This window comes from Prunus persica, chromosome G8 (genome assembly GCF_000346465.2).
Source record: "Prunus persica cultivar Lovell chromosome G8, Prunus_persica_NCBIv2, whole genome shotgun sequence".
NCBI lineage: Eukaryota > Viridiplantae > Streptophyta > Magnoliopsida > Rosales > Rosaceae > Prunus > Prunus persica.
Window position 1 is genome coordinate 19095838 of NC_034016.1, and position 18483 is coordinate 19114320.

General features: G+C 37.4%; 4 protein-coding genes across 4 annotated transcripts; 1 reads left to right on the forward strand and 3 right to left on the reverse strand.

Moving 5' to 3' along the window:
* On the reverse strand, positions 539–4378 carry LOC109950710. The gene is made up of 4 exons (XM_020570638.1): positions 3900–4378; positions 2037–2138; positions 997–1093; positions 539–876 (listed from the first exon to the last, which is right to left on the reverse strand). Exons 1-4 carry the CDS (start codon positions 3981–3983, stop codon positions 767–769), a joined length of 393 nt encoding a protein of 130 aa, XP_020426227.1. The 5' UTR covers positions 3984–4378; the 3' UTR covers positions 539–766.
* Positions 5571–7011, reverse strand: LOC18767447 (60S ribosomal protein L13a-1). The gene is made up of 4 exons (XM_007200466.2): positions 6604–7011; positions 6398–6514; positions 6213–6300; positions 5571–5922 (listed from the first exon to the last, which is right to left on the reverse strand). The coding sequence occupies exons 1-4, from the start codon at positions 6873–6875 to the stop codon at positions 5779–5781; spliced, it is 621 nt and encodes a 206-aa protein (XP_007200528.1). The 5' UTR covers positions 6876–7011; the 3' UTR covers positions 5571–5778.
* On the forward strand, positions 7868–9693 carry LOC18768538 (cytochrome b5). The gene is made up of 3 exons (XM_007201297.2): positions 7868–8158; positions 8876–8942; positions 9044–9693. The coding sequence occupies exons 1-3, from the start codon at positions 8072–8074 to the stop codon at positions 9298–9300; spliced, it is 411 nt and encodes a 136-aa protein (XP_007201359.1). The 5' UTR covers positions 7868–8071; the 3' UTR covers positions 9301–9693.
* LOC18766180 (BTB/POZ domain-containing protein At5g48800) lies at positions 12114–15511 on the reverse strand. The gene is made up of 4 exons (XM_007201125.2): positions 14803–15511; positions 14464–14530; positions 13116–14288; positions 12114–12878 (listed from the first exon to the last, which is right to left on the reverse strand). The coding sequence occupies exons 1-4, from the start codon at positions 14874–14876 to the stop codon at positions 12348–12350; spliced, it is 1845 nt and encodes a 614-aa protein (XP_007201187.1). The 5' UTR covers positions 14877–15511; the 3' UTR covers positions 12114–12347.

Here is an 18483-nt window from a genome sequence, read left to right on the forward strand (position 1 = left end):
CGTTGTTTGGGCCATGGTGACAATAGTATCAAACGGGCTGGGTCTTTAAGGTTGGGCCATGCGGACAATAAGTAAACTTTTATCGGTAACATAATTATATTAATTTTCTCTGGTTACAGTTTAACATCTTACAAATCAGTTTTTTTAAGAAGCGATATTCTAAACTACTCTAATAATGTACTAGAAGGGAGATCGAATTCAGGTGCAAAAGTACGGGTGCACTGCCTTAAGTAACTACCCTAACCCACATTTGCTATTATAAATCATGTTAGGAGCTGGGATATGATTGCCTAACATGGAGTGTATTAAGAGGAACATGAATATCTTCCTACGTTGTATAATGGTCTTTTGGATGTGTTGATATTGACAACTTACGTGCATAAACATTTAAAGGTAAAATTATTGTCGAGTTTTGATGATCAAGATGGTGTTAATCATCTTGGTCAAGTGAGGAGAGAGAGAGAGATGTGGAAGTTATCGATCTCTAAGTGGCAGCATGTTAATCCACCCACAACTAAGACTACTCATGCAACAAAAATGTAAAGGTGAACCAAGTATGGCACCCACTATGATAAAAGGATTTCGAGGTTTAAGCATCACAGAATGAAGCTAGATCCCAAGAAAAAAGGGACATACCCATGTTCAAAGTACTAAAAAAGAGCAACCAATAGCTTTACAAAATTGCCCACACTTCTGGCTTCTCACTACAAGCGAAGATTCATGTCAAGATTGTTCAATCTTTGTTTATACTGGAAGCTTGGATTCCTCACTTTCGTTTTCGCTGCTGCTTCTTCTTGGCCTTTGAAGTGCTGGACTTGCCATTTCGTTTTGGATCTGGCTTTTGAATTGAGCATGCAGGATCAATGCTTTTCTCGCCTATAACAGAATAATTAGGGAACTCACACCATTACTTAAAATCAAGTATCATCATTTACAACAGAATAATTGATCCCTTCCTCCCTCTCCCCATTAAAATAAAGAAGTTCACGACTTTACCCTGTTCAGTCACAAGTGAATTTGAGCTCTGGCCTGATGAGGAATTTGTCCCGGCCTTTGAGCTAGCTTCTTTCTGTGGCTTGTTGGCTTGGAAATCCTACACATGATGGGTAAATGCATATTAAACTATGTATAAGAAATAATCATTCAAATCAATGTGGCAGTGCATGGAGAAGAAGCTCTTTCTTGTATAAAGAAAAAGAGAAAAGAAAAAAGATTTTTCCATCATGCATTCCTTTTGAGGAATTACTCACAAACCACTCTCCCCCTTGAGGAATTAACTGATGTAATATCCTACCACTAAAATGACAATCATATTTCTAGCTTTGTCATTTCAAATTACTCACAAAGCCCCCAACTAGACCTTGTTGGCAGCCAGGCACCAAAACGTAGAAAAATATGGAGGCAACTGAATATGATTGTCAATAAGATGAGGCCAGAAAGAATTCTGTAGTTAAGTTGCCATGGCCAAGGGAGGAAAAGGTGGAAAGTACAAAATCAAAGGAGATAACCCTACTTTATTGCAAGTATATGATTGAAACAAGTTTCCAATCTCAGTTTTGGACAGGATCAATTTCCTTACAATCCTTTTCAACGCAAAAGTGCTTAAATATGACCAATTTGTTCCGGATTAGGAAGGCTGATTATTAGATTTACAACATTTTTATAATATATGAGTGCAAATGATACACAGGAAACTCAGGACTTATTGGTAAAGGCACTTAAATTTTTTTGTTAAAATATAATCAAAACTGCTCTCTAATACATCACAAGATTCCTTATAAGTGACCTAACCTAATTTAGAGAATTGGAAACAATTGTAGCACACAAAAAAGGTACACAATATTAATGTATTTGTATCTAACAGCAATCGTAAACAGAAAAAAAATAACTAGATAAACTCATGAAGTTCCTTTTCATCATTTTCTCGTGTTGAAATAATTTGAAATCCACAGTTCGTCTAGATATATACATGACAATGAACAGAAAAAACATAAACTAAAAACATTAAGAAGCTAGGAGGGGAAGCTTAAACTCACCGGTGAATAGATAGAAACTTGTGCACGAATTGCATAGCTGATATAGCGCATCAGCGCATCATATGTATAAAATTCTTGACCTGTTGCAGGACAGAAGAATCCCTACAATAGCCATGCATTGAAAAGTATCAGTCCTTGCAACTCAGAAACTTTTTTATGTTTCAACTATTTTCTCTTTATCATAATTAGTACTATATTTAGTAGTATAGTACTATTTTCACCATTTAATTTTAAGTAAATTTAGTACTATATTTCAGTAGTAAGTCTTTGAGCAAGCTAAAAGCCAGACAATCTAATAAATTTGGTTACAACTTACAAGTGAACCAATTATTCAGATCAAAAAAGAAAAAACAAGAGGAGCAAAAATCTATAGCCAAGGAAGTTGATCCAATAAATAAGGATTAAGATTTTGAAAAAAGGGAAAGTAAAGTATCATCTACTGCCCTGCTAGCAGTTTTGTTCACAGCTTAAAAATAACTACCATTGGTTTTCAAAAGTATATTTGAACTGCTACATTTAACAAAGGTTATTCAAATAAGAGTAAAAGGGTGCCACCTTGTTTCTCTTTGTAGCAGTTCAAGTCTTTTACGTAAAGCAAACCCGCCATTAGGGTTTAGAGTTTGATAGCATTTTTTATTGAATTTCACAGGGCAAGAAAAAAGAAGAAGAAGAAGAGTGCATGATTCAATGCTTCATGGTAGCAGCGCACGTGTCGATAATTGAGATATGTTCAGAAATATGGTAAACAAAGATCATCTTTAAATACACATAATTGGTAAAATTAAAGAGCATATGGAAAAAAAAGTTTCCATATATAACGAGCTATTTAATGCTACGAAGACATTCTTTTTAATTAACAACCATCACATTCACTATAACCACCAAAAATCTTGTGGCGCTTATTGGCAGTATGCATCCAACATTAATTAGGCTGCTCTAATGTAATGGTCAAAGCAATTCAACACGTGCAGCTATTTGGAAAACGACATTATGTAGATTCATCTTAAACATGTTATGACAAAGCTGAATTGAATGGATCATGTACCACTTACTAATATATAATAGCTGCATGCAATTCAACACGTGCAGCTATTTGGAAAACAATTTTATTTAGATTCATCTAAAACATGATAATGAACCAGAACTGAATGTTCAACAATCTTGTACTATCTTGTACTACGTACTGCCAAATCTATCTTTTCAAAAGTATCTGAGCACATATCTCATAGATCACTAGTATCTCTGCAAACCCACGTGTTCTAACTTATGAACACTGCAATCATAGGCAAACCAATTTCAACTTGTATCATCTAATCCATATAAATGAGTAAGGAGATTTCATGTTGTGTATCTAACATTCTACATTGACAAGTTTCCTAAACAGAGCATGGTACTTATGCCTTGACAATATAAGATCTACACAATTACATGAACAGTAAAAACATTTAGGATCTAAGATCTAAGCCAATTAGACAATTTACAACACTAGAAAACCATTTTATTTCAAGAAAAAAAAATTCACTGAAAATTTGAAACCTTCAAATCTGCACCTTGAATGATCAAAACAATGGTTCTACTGCTCATATAATCAAGTAAATGTTTTTATTTCTAAAATATTCTTCTTGTACGCAATTGACAGCACACAGTTCCCATTTTGATGGAGCAGCAGGGCACGTATCTCAAATGTTCACCCATATTACTCAATGAACACATATATAATCACAATCACAGCACAACACATTCAAAAAAGACCCATCACACCATAATCAAAACTGAAGTTAAAGCTTCCAAATTTTCAAAGATGACAGACTTATACCAGACTCAATCTTTACTACAAATAAAAGGGTATAGATTTAAGAGTACCTTGATCTCAGTCCCATCCCTCTTGACCCTTGTATCCAACACCCAACCCTCAGGAATCTCAAAGGGGTTATACTTAGGCGCCATTGCTGAGAAAAATGCCAACCCAACAAACTGTACTCTCTGTGCAGCTCAAGAACCAAATGAGAGGCTTTTTGATCAGTGATGGTGCAATATAAATGAGGCAGCAAAGCCAAACATGGCAGGCAAGGTGAGAATAAGAGAGAACTGGGTTGGAAACCAAGTGGTTCCATTTTTGGAGAGGAGGAGGAACGTGTAAGATGGTATGGTAATAAAGAAGATTAAGAAGAATCCTTGCTGGCTCAGCTGGTTCTTGAGTGTTCATGGGACAAACAAGAATTACGGGTTCTGGGTTGGATTTTGTATATTTGCATAGAGAGAGAGAGAGAGAGAGAGAGAGAGAGAGAGAGAGAGAGAGAGCCAAAATTAGGTTTGCCGGGTTCAAAAATTGGGAATCAGCCGTTACTGGTTTTGAATTGCGACGCTCATCGACTGAGTTCCTTGGGCACCACTTGTCAAAACCCGTATAGCCGAACGGCTATACTATTTTCAAAAATAAAATCAAAAAAACCGAGTATAGCCGAGCGGCTATACTATTATATAAAACACAGATGACCCTCCTTGCAATTTGGGGCCACGTGTCAAAATATAGCCAAAAATCAGAAAACCCAAGTATAGCAGCGCGGCTATGTTATTTATATATATAAAAAAAGATGACCCTCCTTACGTGTCAAAACAAGTATTGCCGCTGAGCTACACTTTTTTAATAAACATGAAAAAATGGGGTATGCTGAGCGGTTGTACTATTTATATATATTTAAAAAATGACCCTCATTGGGATTAGGACCCACGTGTCGAAATCAGTATAGCCGCGCGGCTATACTATATAAAAAAAAGGGACCCATCTTGCGATTAGGTGCCCACGTGTAAAAATCATTATAGCCGTGCGGCTATATGATTATTAAAAAAAACCGAGTATAGCCGCCCGGCTATACGGTATTTAAAACAAAACATAAACCAGTATAGCCGTCTGGCTATACTACTTATATTTTAAAAAAAGAGGACCCGCGGCTATACGATTTTTAAAAACTTTTGAAAAACCCAGTATAGCCGTCCGGCGGTACTATTTTTAAAAGATACAACTCAAAAGTTCGACCACTATATAATATTTTAATATATATATTAATTTTATTGTCACAGAAAAAAATCTAATATAGCCGCGCGGCTATACTATATATATATATATATATATATATATATAAACATTTTCCTCTATACTCTAGCCAACGGGCTCTAAACTAGTCTACTTCATATTAAGGTTTTTATTGGGGTAAAACCGCTCGCATACCTAAGCCCTTTTTTTTTTGTGCCAACTATATTTATTTAGGATAGAGTAATTCCAAATTTAGGAATTTATTTAACATTGCAAAATTAAGTTATTTGTGTAAATATTTTAATTCGTGTATGTATATTGGATTTTTTTAAAAGAACAAATGCAGTTCAAATGATTTCTTGATTATAGTCATTTCAAATCAACCAAATGTACTTGTCATCAAATCCAAAATCCTTCTTTCAAATTTTCTCCATCCAAATGGAGCCACACAAAATTTTGTATGGTGGACAACTAAATTGGGAATTGCAGGACCAGAGCGAGGAATGCAAAAACGATGAAGGATAATTTTATCTTCTCATACAAAATTGATTTTCATACTCATATGACTCAAAAGCTCAAAACAAGTAAACAATTTTCCCATCGAAAATTATCAGAATTGAGGATCCAAAAACGAGAACCCTGACAAGAAATTTCACTAAGATGTACTCCTCAACAAAAAGAATGTATGACACTTGCAGTCCCTAGATTTTAATAGGTAACCGAAGCCAGGATATCGAGCTGGGAACCAAGCTTCTCCTCTGCAGATTTTTCAGCCTTCAACCTAAGTTTGGTTAGCTGCTTCTTCCTCTCATATGCCAACTGAGCCCTTTCTTTTCTCTTCTCTTCTAGCGCCTGTGAACAAGAAATAAAAAAGTGTGTTCAGAATACAATGCGTAGCATTTTACCAACGAATGTCATTTTGCTTCATGGTAAATCCAAGAACATTATGTCATAGAAATATGTCTTTACAAAGCAAATCAATTGTCAAGATTGAGTTTAAGAACACATGGAGCAATGTATGAATAAATACATCAAGATCATAAAACCCAATAAGTTAGTTTCACTAAAAACTTGAAATGAAAGAGATTTTGACTAACAAATTACGATAGAAGCATAAAAATTTTAGTTGAGCTTCATCTTACCTTGATGGTGTCAAAATGGTTCCATCCAACCTCAGACGAAAGCTGACCCAACAAGCAGTACTTGTGGCCCTTCTGAAGCCTCAAGACCCTGATTTCAATTTTCATCCAAAACCCATTTCAGAGAGACAAATCAACAAACACTTGGAAGACAAAAACAAAACTTCCCACCCCAAAACCACACTCACTTGAGAGCGTCAGGAACAACCATCCTCTTCGTCTTGTCATACGGCGGAGGGATGCCCTCGTAAGCCTTCAACCGCGCCAGAGCCTCGGCTCCACGCTTCGTCTTGTGCGGGATCATCCTGCAAAACCCAAAGCAATCGCCATTAAAAAACGGCGAGCGAGCAAAGAAACAGAGAGGGAAGGGTGCATTGTGTAATTACTGAATTACCCTCGGACAGTTCGCCAGAAGATTTTGGCGGGAGAACGGAAGTGGATGGGGCCGTGAGAGGGCTGGGTGTTCATGCGCTTTCGCCGGAATCTCATGTACTTCATCTTCTGCCTCACGAGGCCTCCCGATATGGCGATCTCATCGCAGCGTACGACGGCTATTCGTTGGCCGTTCAGGAGGTCCTTGGCTACGACCGACGCCAAACGACCGAGCATGTGGTGTCGTCCGTCGACCACTACTCGCTTCGCGCAGATCCCTGAGCCGGACACCATTTTCGCTCGCTCGCCCTCTCTCTCTCTCTCTCTCTCTCTGCCACTCCGACGACAGTCACTATATATGATAGGAGTTTCAGAGCTAGGGTTTCTGGGAGTGGTGTGTGTGAGCCCGGACCAGCATCCGAGTTTGGGCTACGTATCGGGCATGCCTGATTGTTTTTAAATGGGCTCGTTTTTGTATCTTCGAGTTGAAGATTTTGAAGACCCAATTTCCCATCTGAACGTTCTTTTATGTGTCACCTACCAAAGTCAAATCTTTTCTCTCAATACTGCTGAATTGAGGTTGTTGAATTGGATGGTAGAGCTAACCATATTGCCTCACAATAATTTTTTCGGAGTAGTTTAGATATGAAAAGGGATTGTTTGCTTATAAATTAATCAAAATATGTGTGTTTCAATTGTGTATAATTGATGTTCTTTGTTTACTAAAATAGAAGGACGATAGTCGAATTCTTATTCATGAGTCGGAGGACAAATATTTTACCAATATAACTATAAAACCCTCGCTCACACATTATATTTGATCAAATTACTAAAGAAAACAAAATAAAATCATTATTTAGAAATTCAATTGTTAACCATTTGTACTGTAAATTTATACATTATTGAAAATCATCTACTAAAAAGTGGGTATTTGAATTATTTTTGTGTCTTGCGAGTACCTTTTTATACCTGTGGGTTAGGCCAGTTGATTAAGGAAGTGTGCCCATCTCTTTACACCCAAGTACAATCTGCCTCTTCCTATATTAGAGTAGTTGCCCATTTCATTCTCTAATCTTGACCGTTGGATTGTATTCATTGAATGTGTTGGTAGTCTCTTAGATGTAATCCAATAGGCGAAATTAAAAGTATGTAAGTAATCCTTACCTTAAATATTTATCAGATAATGCACCTCGATTTGATATGATCTTATTTGTTAATACAAGGGTGTAATAGGAATTTCCACAAAGCATTTATGCCATAATTGAAAAACCACCAAACACATGGGGATATTGTGGTTGGTGACGACTCTGCCATCTCACCCTTACTTACCCCATATTTACAATCAAATTTTTCCGCAGCGCCTCACCAACCCACCACTCTCCCTACTTTTCTGATTCAAATCAAATCCCTGAAGTCTCTGTGAATCCAAGCTGCACAAGCTTTGATCAGTTTCAAAGTCTTTGAAGGGAGAAACAGACCATCCTCTAACAATGGCCGGAGGCAGCAAGGTCTACACTTTAGCTGAGGTCTCTGCTCACAGTGACCGCAAAGACTGCTGGCTCCTCATTGATGGCAAGGTCTGTTATACTTTTTATGCTCAAAATCTCAGTTTAATTTGGTCATTTCATCATATCCAATCATGGGTTGTGTATAAATTGCTTTATTTTCTGTGATTGAACATGTGATTGGTGTCATGCAAGGTTAAGGTTAATTGGGCTTGCTCTGATTGGATCTGGGTAGATTATAAATTGTTTGATTGTGGATTTTACTGCTATCCTATTGGTTTATAATTTGATTGCATGTACTGGTTTTGAGATAAGTTATGCTTGTTTATCCTTGTACATATTCAGCAAGTTGTGATTTCTGTTGTCAAATTTCATTAGATAATTAGATCAGGAAGATATGAGATGGGACCTAATAATGTATACGTGAGATTGCTTTAGAAACAGAGGGAAAAAAAGTATGGGTGTTTGATCAGATTGATATGAATCAGATTGGTATGAATCAGTTGATGATACATGTCATGGAACTTATAGAAGCTTCAGCAGCTGGTTTTGATTGAATTTCTTGGTTGAAAATGTGATAGCTAGTGCTTATACTACACATTGGTGTCTTTCTAATATAGGTGATAGTTTGTGAGGTTGTAAAGATAGTTCCTATATCTAATATACCTCTTAGGTTATGATTTTAAAGATAGTTTATGTAAATCATGTGTCACTTTGTGCTTACTGACCAATCCTTTGGACTAGGCAGAATAATTGTAAATTGTAATGTGAGAAAATGTATTGGAACAGGTATATGATGTAACGAAGTTCTTGGAGGACCATCCTGGCGGTGATGAGGTCTTATTGGCAGCCACAGGTTTGACACAATGGCAATCTCTTTCAAACACAAAATATTTGCAGAAACCTGTTGTTGCCCCTGATGTGATTTATGGTCCTAATATGATCCATGATTTGCAGGAAAGGATGCAAGTAATGATTTTGAGGATGTTGGCCACAGCTCCACTGCTAGAGCAATGATGGATGAATATTATGTCGGAGACATTGATTCATCATCCATCCCCACAAAGAGGGCGTACACTCCTCCCAAGCAGCCTTACTACAACCAGGACAAGACAACCGATTTCATCATCAAAATCCTCCAGTTCCTCGTTCCCCTGCTAATTTTGGGTTTGGCTTTTGGTGTCCGCTTCTATACCAAAACTTCAACAGCGTAAACGTTGAAGCGGAAAGAGAAGTGAGAAATCTTCCCAATAAATTTATGTTAGCGTTGAAATTGGAAGACCCTTTGGTAATTTTTGTGGTTGGAACTGTTCATGATAATGGGATGTTAGGATATTTGAGTTGTTTCTGGTTTTGAGTTTATGTCTGCTTCTTTCTGGTTTGCAGTTAGCATCCGTATACTTTGGTGATTTCACAAACTTGGACTTCATGAGCTGATTTGCCCTTACATTGTATGGCCCCTTGGCTTAGGGTTCAGCTTGTAAGATCACCACTCTTTTTCAGCATTTTTATGTTCATTTGTCACTGAGAAGCTTGCGTCGGGTTCCATACCTTGGAGCAGTTGCAGTATGCCTATTTTGTTGGTGGTATAAATACAACAACAATAATGTGGCCTTGGGTCCAAACTCATTTATACGACATGTCGTTGGGCTGATAGGATGGCTTGATTCAGAGCTGCTATTTACACAGGATTTTATCACTACACCCAAACTTGTTTTGCTCTCACATATTTCAACTTTTTTGTTTTAAAAAAAAATAGGATTGATATCGGGAGGGGGATTCGAACACAAAATCCCAGTGCAAGAGTAATTGCTCTTAATTACTTGAGCTAAGCCTCTTGCCACATATTTCTACTTTGATCAGAAACAAAAAAAAAAAAATTAAAATTTTAAAAAGAAAAGAAATCATGGTAGCCCAAGGTCGACCATGGCCTCCATCTCCAAAACGGAGGCTAGTGTTGGCATCCATCTTGATAACAACAAGCCTTCCATTTCCATTGTGAGCTTTGAAGCAAACCATGACTTCTCTCTCTATCTCTCTCTTTTTCTTGAACAATGGGTGAGTATCAAATTGAAAATAGAGCAAATTTTTGGTGCTTGAGTGTCATGATCAAACTCTTGGATGCATATAGAAACTCTTGGACTTGGATGATTTCTGTTGGGTTTAGGGGCCAATTTTGGATGATCCATTGATAAAATAAGCAGCAAAAGCCAGCACGAAAAACAAGAAAGAGGACAGACAACTTTGATCAAATGGAACTGTGGGAGATGAGAATTGCTCATAAACTTCACAAAAATATTTAAACTAAAATAATAGAGATTACGATGTGCGTGAATCACATTTTCCTCAGTGTCAACGGCCGGCGGAAATCCCAAGGCCCTCCATTGGCTCATTACAGCTAATATTTTTGTTAATTAATTATGTTTTATGTAACACAGGTGATAATGTTGCCACACACTCTCAAATTCGTCCAATCCAATGCCATTGAGGCTGCTTTACTTATTAAGCACCACTCATGCTTAGATAAATTTTTTTTAGCACAACAATGTTAGATTCGCTAACTATTTATCCCGATTTTTGTAACTAATATGCCAATTTCTTATTTAACGTGGATAAATCTAAAATAAATCCGAACATGAATAAATGAAACACTACCTCGTCAGTTGAGATCTAAAAAAGTTAGTATAATAAGTCACGCCTCTAGAATTACTCTTTCGATCACCACCATATAGACGGCCACATTGTCATATTGCATAACAACGAGTATATTGAGTGCCAACATGTAGTGTTGTTATTAGATAGGAGCCTACCACCAAGCAAAATACAGTGTGACAAAACAAACAAAAAATCTACTAAATTGTGATTACAGAGTCTATCTGGACAAAGGAATTCACATTCTTCCAGCCAATCTGTCATGCCATCCGAAGATTCTTCATAAGTTTTGCCACCAAACTTTATCATCTAGTGAGTTGAGGCCTATAAGAAGAAAACTTGAGCAGCCTGGTAGCTTCTCTTGCTTGAGTTTTTCTCTTAGCCCTGTTTGCTAAGAGAGCATTGAAATCAAATAGTGGCAATGGGAAGCATAACAAGGGAGGAAGGTGTGCTCAAGTTGGTGCGTCCGGGGAGGCGTGTGGAGGTTCACAAGGAACCAATAACAGCTCAAGAGGTGATGAGAAAGTACCCCAGGCACTCCATAACTAGGCCAGACATCTTTGAGTTCCCATGGATTGTGGTTAAGGCTGAAGCAGTTTTGACTCCTGGAAAAGTGTTTTTTATAGTTCCTAACCGTACGATTTATCAGCTGCTTAAAGCCCGAGAGCACGGTTACCAATCTTCTTTTTCTTCTTCCTCACAGCAGCAGAGACAATCTGCTAGAGATCATGGTCACCATCCAGCATCAGAACAACTAACTTCCCCACCAAAGGCATATGCTGGCGTGACACTGAAGCATCAAGAGCGGAGACGAAGGCTTAAGCATCAGTTCTTTTCTTGTGCTACTGTAAGCCCTAGTGATGAAGAAGTTGACTCGGACAAAGGGCTCCAAACAGATTCCCAGGTTGGAGCTTGGCCAGGGTTGTCTTCCACAAACAAGAAAACTCACGGAAAATCTAAACAGAAGCCACAGATAAATTCAAAAATTAAAACTAGATATGGTAGAGTATATGACTACAGCAAGAAGAATAACATTACGGCCAAACTTGCTGGTCTTGAGATTACAGATAGTAAACAGGTCACCTTGTTGAAATCCTGTTTAAGAAAACCCGATAGTGCTCGTAAGTCTCTTCGTCTTAAGGTAGCTTTTACCTTGCCAAACAAGGACGAGGAGTGAGTCAAGCGACAGAGCAAGATCACTCATTCTCGGATGCAATATCCAGACTACTCAAGTTGATTACTCTGACAGGCATTCTTTAAACTGTGTTTTTGTATGTTGACTGTGCACCAATGTTTTGTTACCTTACTAGATCACATATATAAATTATAATTTGATTTGTTTGTTCTAAATATCCAGTATAGAGTCTATAAACTTCATGTCAATCAGAAACCAATATAATGATTTAAAGTTTAAACAAATGTCAAAACTGTACTCACCCAAATTACAATCAAGAAGCTTTCCCTGCTATTGCTAACTCAAAGCACCAAATCTTATTTACAAGGTGGCCAAAAGAGGCATATTGAAGTAAAAAATGTCATAACAATTGAGCATGGCTTGCACTTACTCAACAAAGCATAAAAGTTTAGTTTCCCTGGTAATGTGAATTACCTAATCTGTGCTTGCACACGTTCTCTCAATCACTTTAGAATCAGTTCTATACGACTGCCTCGATGGAGAAGTGGATGCCCTTGAAGAACTATGTCCAAAGAAGCTCAGCTTGCCAAGTTTCTTAGAGAAAGAACTCATAAATTTACGAGAATTGGACTTCTCCATGTCCCTCTTCATACAGACATGTTCTCTCTCAAGATCATTTAGTCTCATCCGTAACCGAGCTAGCTCAAGTTTTAGCTCACGGTTTTCTCTCCTCAATGATGCATAGTTGTCTCGCGGAGACATTGCTGCACTGAGTGCACCACTGCTGATCCGCCATGACTGGTGCATTGGCTTGGGTTCATCTTCACCTGAGCAGCCCAAGGAATTTCTGAGCCTTATTTGCTCAAAATAAAGCACTTGTACTATTGACTGCAGAGGGAGGCGCTCATTCTGTGCAGCGTGTGCACCAGCTTCTTGTGAGAGCTTTTGGAAATCAATCATTTTGCACAGCTTCTTCTTGTCTGTATCTGATAAGCCTTGATGGGCCTGTCACAAGCCAATGTTATGACAAGGGAACTAAAATTGTCTTCTTAATGAACTGAGTTATAAACTAGAAAAACAAGAAAATCAAGATTGTTTTTTTCTTGGAAATTGTTCAGATTTTACTTTTCATGTTCATTCTAGCAAGAGAGTGGTCAAGCAAGGCTATGCAACGGAAAATGTCTTCATTAACAAGTAAATTAGATTCACACCATTCCAACAGAAAAGATAAGAAAGACATACTTTTAAGTAAATATCAATGGCTCGATATAACCCATCATGAACCGTTCGTGCATGCTCGGGTAAAGCATCAGCAATGACTAGGAATTTAGCAAGCTTGAGGTTTGCATCAGGGGCTATTTCAGCAAGGTAATTGTCCAACAACTTTGAAACTTTAAACAAAGCGGTTTGGGACGGCGAATGAGGACTGTCTGATTCAAAGACAGAGCCATCTTCCATATCTTCTTCACTGTCGTCTTGCTGAGAAAAGTTAACTAAAATCCTATGCACTGTATCCACATCAAATAAAGTATCACCTGCGTGCTTGAAAGAAGGGATCAGAAGATCATCAAGAGTGGCAATATCCAACTGGGAGCCAATCCTCCTCTCCAGATCAAGTCTGCAAGCAATTGTGCAATCAAGCATTACAGCACTTCGCAAAAGCCCGAATAGGAAAGTAATCGGAACAACAAGTTTCTCAACGGGCAGAAGGCCGACAATTGTCTCAACCACAAGTTTTTCGTGTCCAGTTGAAGCTGGAATTACATCAACTTTTGTCTGGCCAGATGGGTTCCATAAGCTGGACTTCTTTGTCAACTCCTTCTGGGCATAGTTCACAAGAGATGCACCGATACTCTCAGGGCGAACTCCACGACACTTCATGGCTGTTATGACTCTTTGGTACAAGTCGACTCGAAGAACAGAAAGATCTTCTATCCACCAGTCCCCATCACACTTGGCTTGCCTGTTCATGTGAAGCCTCCCTGAGCTGCTATACTCCAACCGCGAGAAGCTTGAAGCAATTTGCTCTACACAAGCCTTTGAGGCTATTGCATCGATGCAGCGGCTAACTATCTTCAGCTCATCGGCCAGAGGGAGTAAACTCTCACATTGCAGCAAAACTTCAACACACATTTCAAGGTTCTTGCAGACAATGCATTCAAGATATTCTTCAGCACGTGAACCAAGATTGTCTTTTGAGAACTCTTCAGTCATTTCAAGGTAATCAGAAGCACAGCAAAGCTGAGCAACATTTCCAGAAGTGATTTCAAAGTTGATACCATAACAGAACTTTGCTGCCAACTCAAATGACTCAGCACCTCCTGGTAGATTAAGAAGCTCCACTCTTGAGATATCAGAATCCCTATGTTCAGCGACTAACTTTCGGATTCGTCCACTTCGAGAAACAAGAGGAAACTGCATTAAAAAACAACATTGTCAAAACTCCATCAAGACAGTCAAAATACAAGTCATGTATAGCATGCTTTGATCACTGCATTAAAAATTTGTAGAGAGAGTCAGAGAGATCTGTTGGAAGAGCCATTTTTGAAGAATCGAAAGTAAATGTAAATAGAACAACACAAATAGTTACCTTGTGTAGTGAGAAAGCCCCTCCATTCACTTGTATTGTAATATCACTGGGAACATCCCGGAAAATCCTACAAAACATAAACAGCCACACACTCATACAACAAACCATTGCAGCTATTTGAAAACAAAAAAGTTCTCTTTATAGAATACATATCAACAAAACAATCACCAAAGCTTCCATCTTTTACTTTTCGATAATTAACACAACAAAGCACAAAAAAGATATCAAACACAAAACTGAAGTAGTATCACTCAGGCAATACAGTAAGAACCAAGATTACAAGTATTCAAGTGAATTACAACATCAAAACACATCAAAAACAAAAAGAAACAAACAAACCATTCATTGTTTCGCTGTTGCCGCGAACTCTTAGCCAAGGAGAGCTGCTGTTGCTGCTTGTCACTGCGATCCATGGAGAGAAAGAAGGCAACCCAAGAGAGAAAATTAATGGAATGTCAAGGCAAAGAAAAAAAAATGGTATTAGTGGGGTTGAGGGAGAGAACTGGGAAGAGAGACGGGAACCCAGTTGGAGATGTTGCTGTTGGTGAACTTCTTTGGCCATTTTTTTTTTCTTTTGTCAAACAGGTGGTGTTCAAACACAGATTGCAATTGTCCAAAGCAATGGGCCTCTTTGGTGGGTCATGCTTTTCTGCTTTTTTTTGGGTTTTAGTAGCACACTCAAAATCTTGCATAATCTCTTCCTGTTTTTGCTGATCTCTGTTGGATTTAATTTGTTTTTTAAATTAAAGGTGATGCTGTTTTTCTCTGGTATAAATATTGTAGTGTAGCAGGGGAAAGAGGAGCACAGAAAGCAGGGGTTTGTAACTTTGTTCACAAATAGAGTCAAAACCTCTCATCACGAACAGGCAAAAAAGCGGGAAAGAAAAAAAGCAGTTTAGTTTGACAACTTTGACATATTTTACTTTACTTTTTGTCCCCTGTAAAAGTCTGTAAAAACGATTATAAAAATAAATAAAAATAAAAAGTGAAAGATTCCTCCTCCTCTGCCAATAGTGGTAAAATGGTGAATTATAGAAAGATGAGTCATGGACTTAAACATCATATATTTCAATTCTAAATCATGCAAAAACACTTAAATTTACTAAATACATGTGACTTACGAATATTTGCATACCCTTTTACTACTTATAATTTTGTTACAATTAACCACTATGTTATGAATATTTTCTTCTATATAGCATTGTTCTTTTCTTATCAAATGGAAAATTATCCTCACTTCAATAATAAAAACTCATGCATAAGGTTGATTTCACTCTGTGTTCGTGAAACCCCCGTGTGAGTCAACAAGGACTACCTTGAAAGGCTAAATACATGCACAAGCTTAATTTCCCGTTTTGTTAGACAAATACAATCAGATTAAAAAAGCATTTAAATTTGATTTGATGACTCGACTTAAACTGTTAATAAAAAGAAACTAAAACGACTAAAACGAGCCAATTAACGGTGGAAAGTAAAATGAGGCATTCACCTTTTGGAAAATTTTTGCACCGTCCACGTGAGGAAGAGCAAACAAAGAAAAGGTCAAAAAGAGAAAAGGAACAAACAATGATCAAAATTTGGATAGGGGGAGAGTGAGGTGTGGTGTGGCCACTTTTGATAATTCTATGATTTATGATAATTACCCACCACCTGCGGTGGGCCAAATATGTTAGGGGTTTTCAATGTAAGGCAAGTGGCTCCCGACCACAGATTATTACATTTGGTATGATATATATCATTTGATTTGATATCATATCTTCCACTACCACCACCATCCCTTTGTTGTAGATGCGAACAAAAATTAAAATAAAAACTTTGGTTTTAGTCAAAGTCGTTAAACCATGCGTGACATGCATTGTTTGTCACAAGCATAAATAAGCTGCATGACCATGGAGAGCAGGATCCTAAAGTTAAGGATTCGTGGTCGATTTTTTATGAGTGCATTCTAAGGTTTGAATGCTTTTTTGACGTAGAAACAAAAATCTTATGTTGTGTCAAATGACAACTCGGATTTTCTTAATCAACTCCGAAAATATCGAGTTCGATTCAAGATTATGCTTTGTTAGTATTAAAATTGAGCTAAGCTGTTTTACTTAATTTAGTTTAGTCGGTTTAAAATACTTTGATTCTGACCCTATATATATATATATATATATATATATATATATATGCAGATGCTTATGTTTTGCAGAAGTATTCCCTCAATAATTTGTGCCATACTGGGATACAGTCCATGGATTAAAAGGGTGAAGAATATTGAGGACTGAAGGCGTGCATCTGTTGTTGTGATGGTGAGGAAAAGACAGTCGCATCATTAGTACTTTTGCACGCGAAGTGTTTTTTACCAAGTAATTAGTGATATGCGACATAAACATATAATAAAGGCATCTTCCTATATTAATCAGCTAGTTACAATTTTCGTGTTCTGACTATGCATAATGCATCATCTCACTATATAATACTTTAAATCCTCACCCATTCTATCTATACACGTGAGCATGACAGTTACTATTGGAGGAGATCGAGTTTCTCACATACACACTACCAATGTGTTAAGGGGGTTTGAACTTAAAATCACTGATTTGCAAATCAATGTCTTTTTTCCACTAAGCTAGACCAATGGCGGACCCCATGAGAAATGGGCTTCAAAGTCGTCGTTTGCTGGTGGTGCGACCCCTTAGAGTTGCCCACCAACTGCTCGACGAAAGTTCATAGAAGGATAAGGGTTTTTGTTGGGATCTAATGGACCAAAATCTTTTAGAATTCAGCCTCTTTGTGAGGCCATCATTGAGGATCTATGCTGGGTGAGGAAAAGTGAGGGGTTGCGTTCTGGGGATGGTTGGGGAAGAGTGGATTTGGGTGGGGTGGGTTCTTTTTCTTTTTAATTTTTTTAGTAATTTTTAACTTTGAGAACCCTATCTATGTACAATTTATCGAATAGCTATCAAACCTTTTTTTTTTTTCAATGAATTATGAATGAAATACTATTTTTGTATTTTTCAGTGTTATTTTCATTTTAAAAAAAGTTCATAACCTTTACACTGTGACCTTATGAGTTAACAATCCTGAATTCGCCACTGGATTAGACCCCTTAGACGTCTTTCTTTTTCTTTTATCAAAAGCAATGCAGGTATAAATAACCATAAATAAGTATTGTGAACGAAAGTTAGCAAAATCTCTTCTCTTAAACAATAGTGTAGATACTTATAAAGGACATGCACCTTTCACTGAATTGGACACCACTGAGACATGACACTAACCTCTTTGAATTATTGATTTTTTGTTTGATCATAAAAAAATAATTCAGATGTTGCATCCCAAGCTCTATCAATTTTCGATGCTTCCCACCATCTCTCAATTATTGGGGACCACGTTTTTTAACTAGTGCACCTTGGGCGGGTTGAGACTTGGACGGGGCTACACCTTTTGATAAAATAGAGTTCATCTTGAGCTTGAGTCTCAACAATTTTCAATCGATCCCGATCGACATCAAGATAAGTTTAGATTGGGAGTTCATACCAACCTTTCGATTCAAATCTCAATTTGATTGACCTAATAATCACAACTCGTTGTTCATTGTTTGAGTAGATCCATCCAAACTCAACCCCGAAATCAATCATAACTCATCATCACCATAATTTAAAGAAAAATTATGAAAAGTAGCCAAATTTCGTTTACCTTTTAAAGCTTATTTATTAACATTGTTAGAATTTTATCTACCCGTTAGAGTTCGAGCACTTGTTGAACAGTTATATTTAGAAACCATTAAAGAAAATTGACGAAATGGAACTTGTGTTTGTCACATCAACGCAAAAAATAGGGCTCATGTTTGCCACGTTAGAATTTAACATACCTATTAACGGTTTGTGTAACGGAAGATCTCATTTATTGAGTTTTCGTAAGTTTGAGTATCAGATTGTAGGATCTTCAAAGTTCATGTATGACTTTGTAACGACCCAAAGTTTTATGTAGTTGATCCAAAAAATATACACGATAGAGTTTATTTTGAAAAGGGCCTAA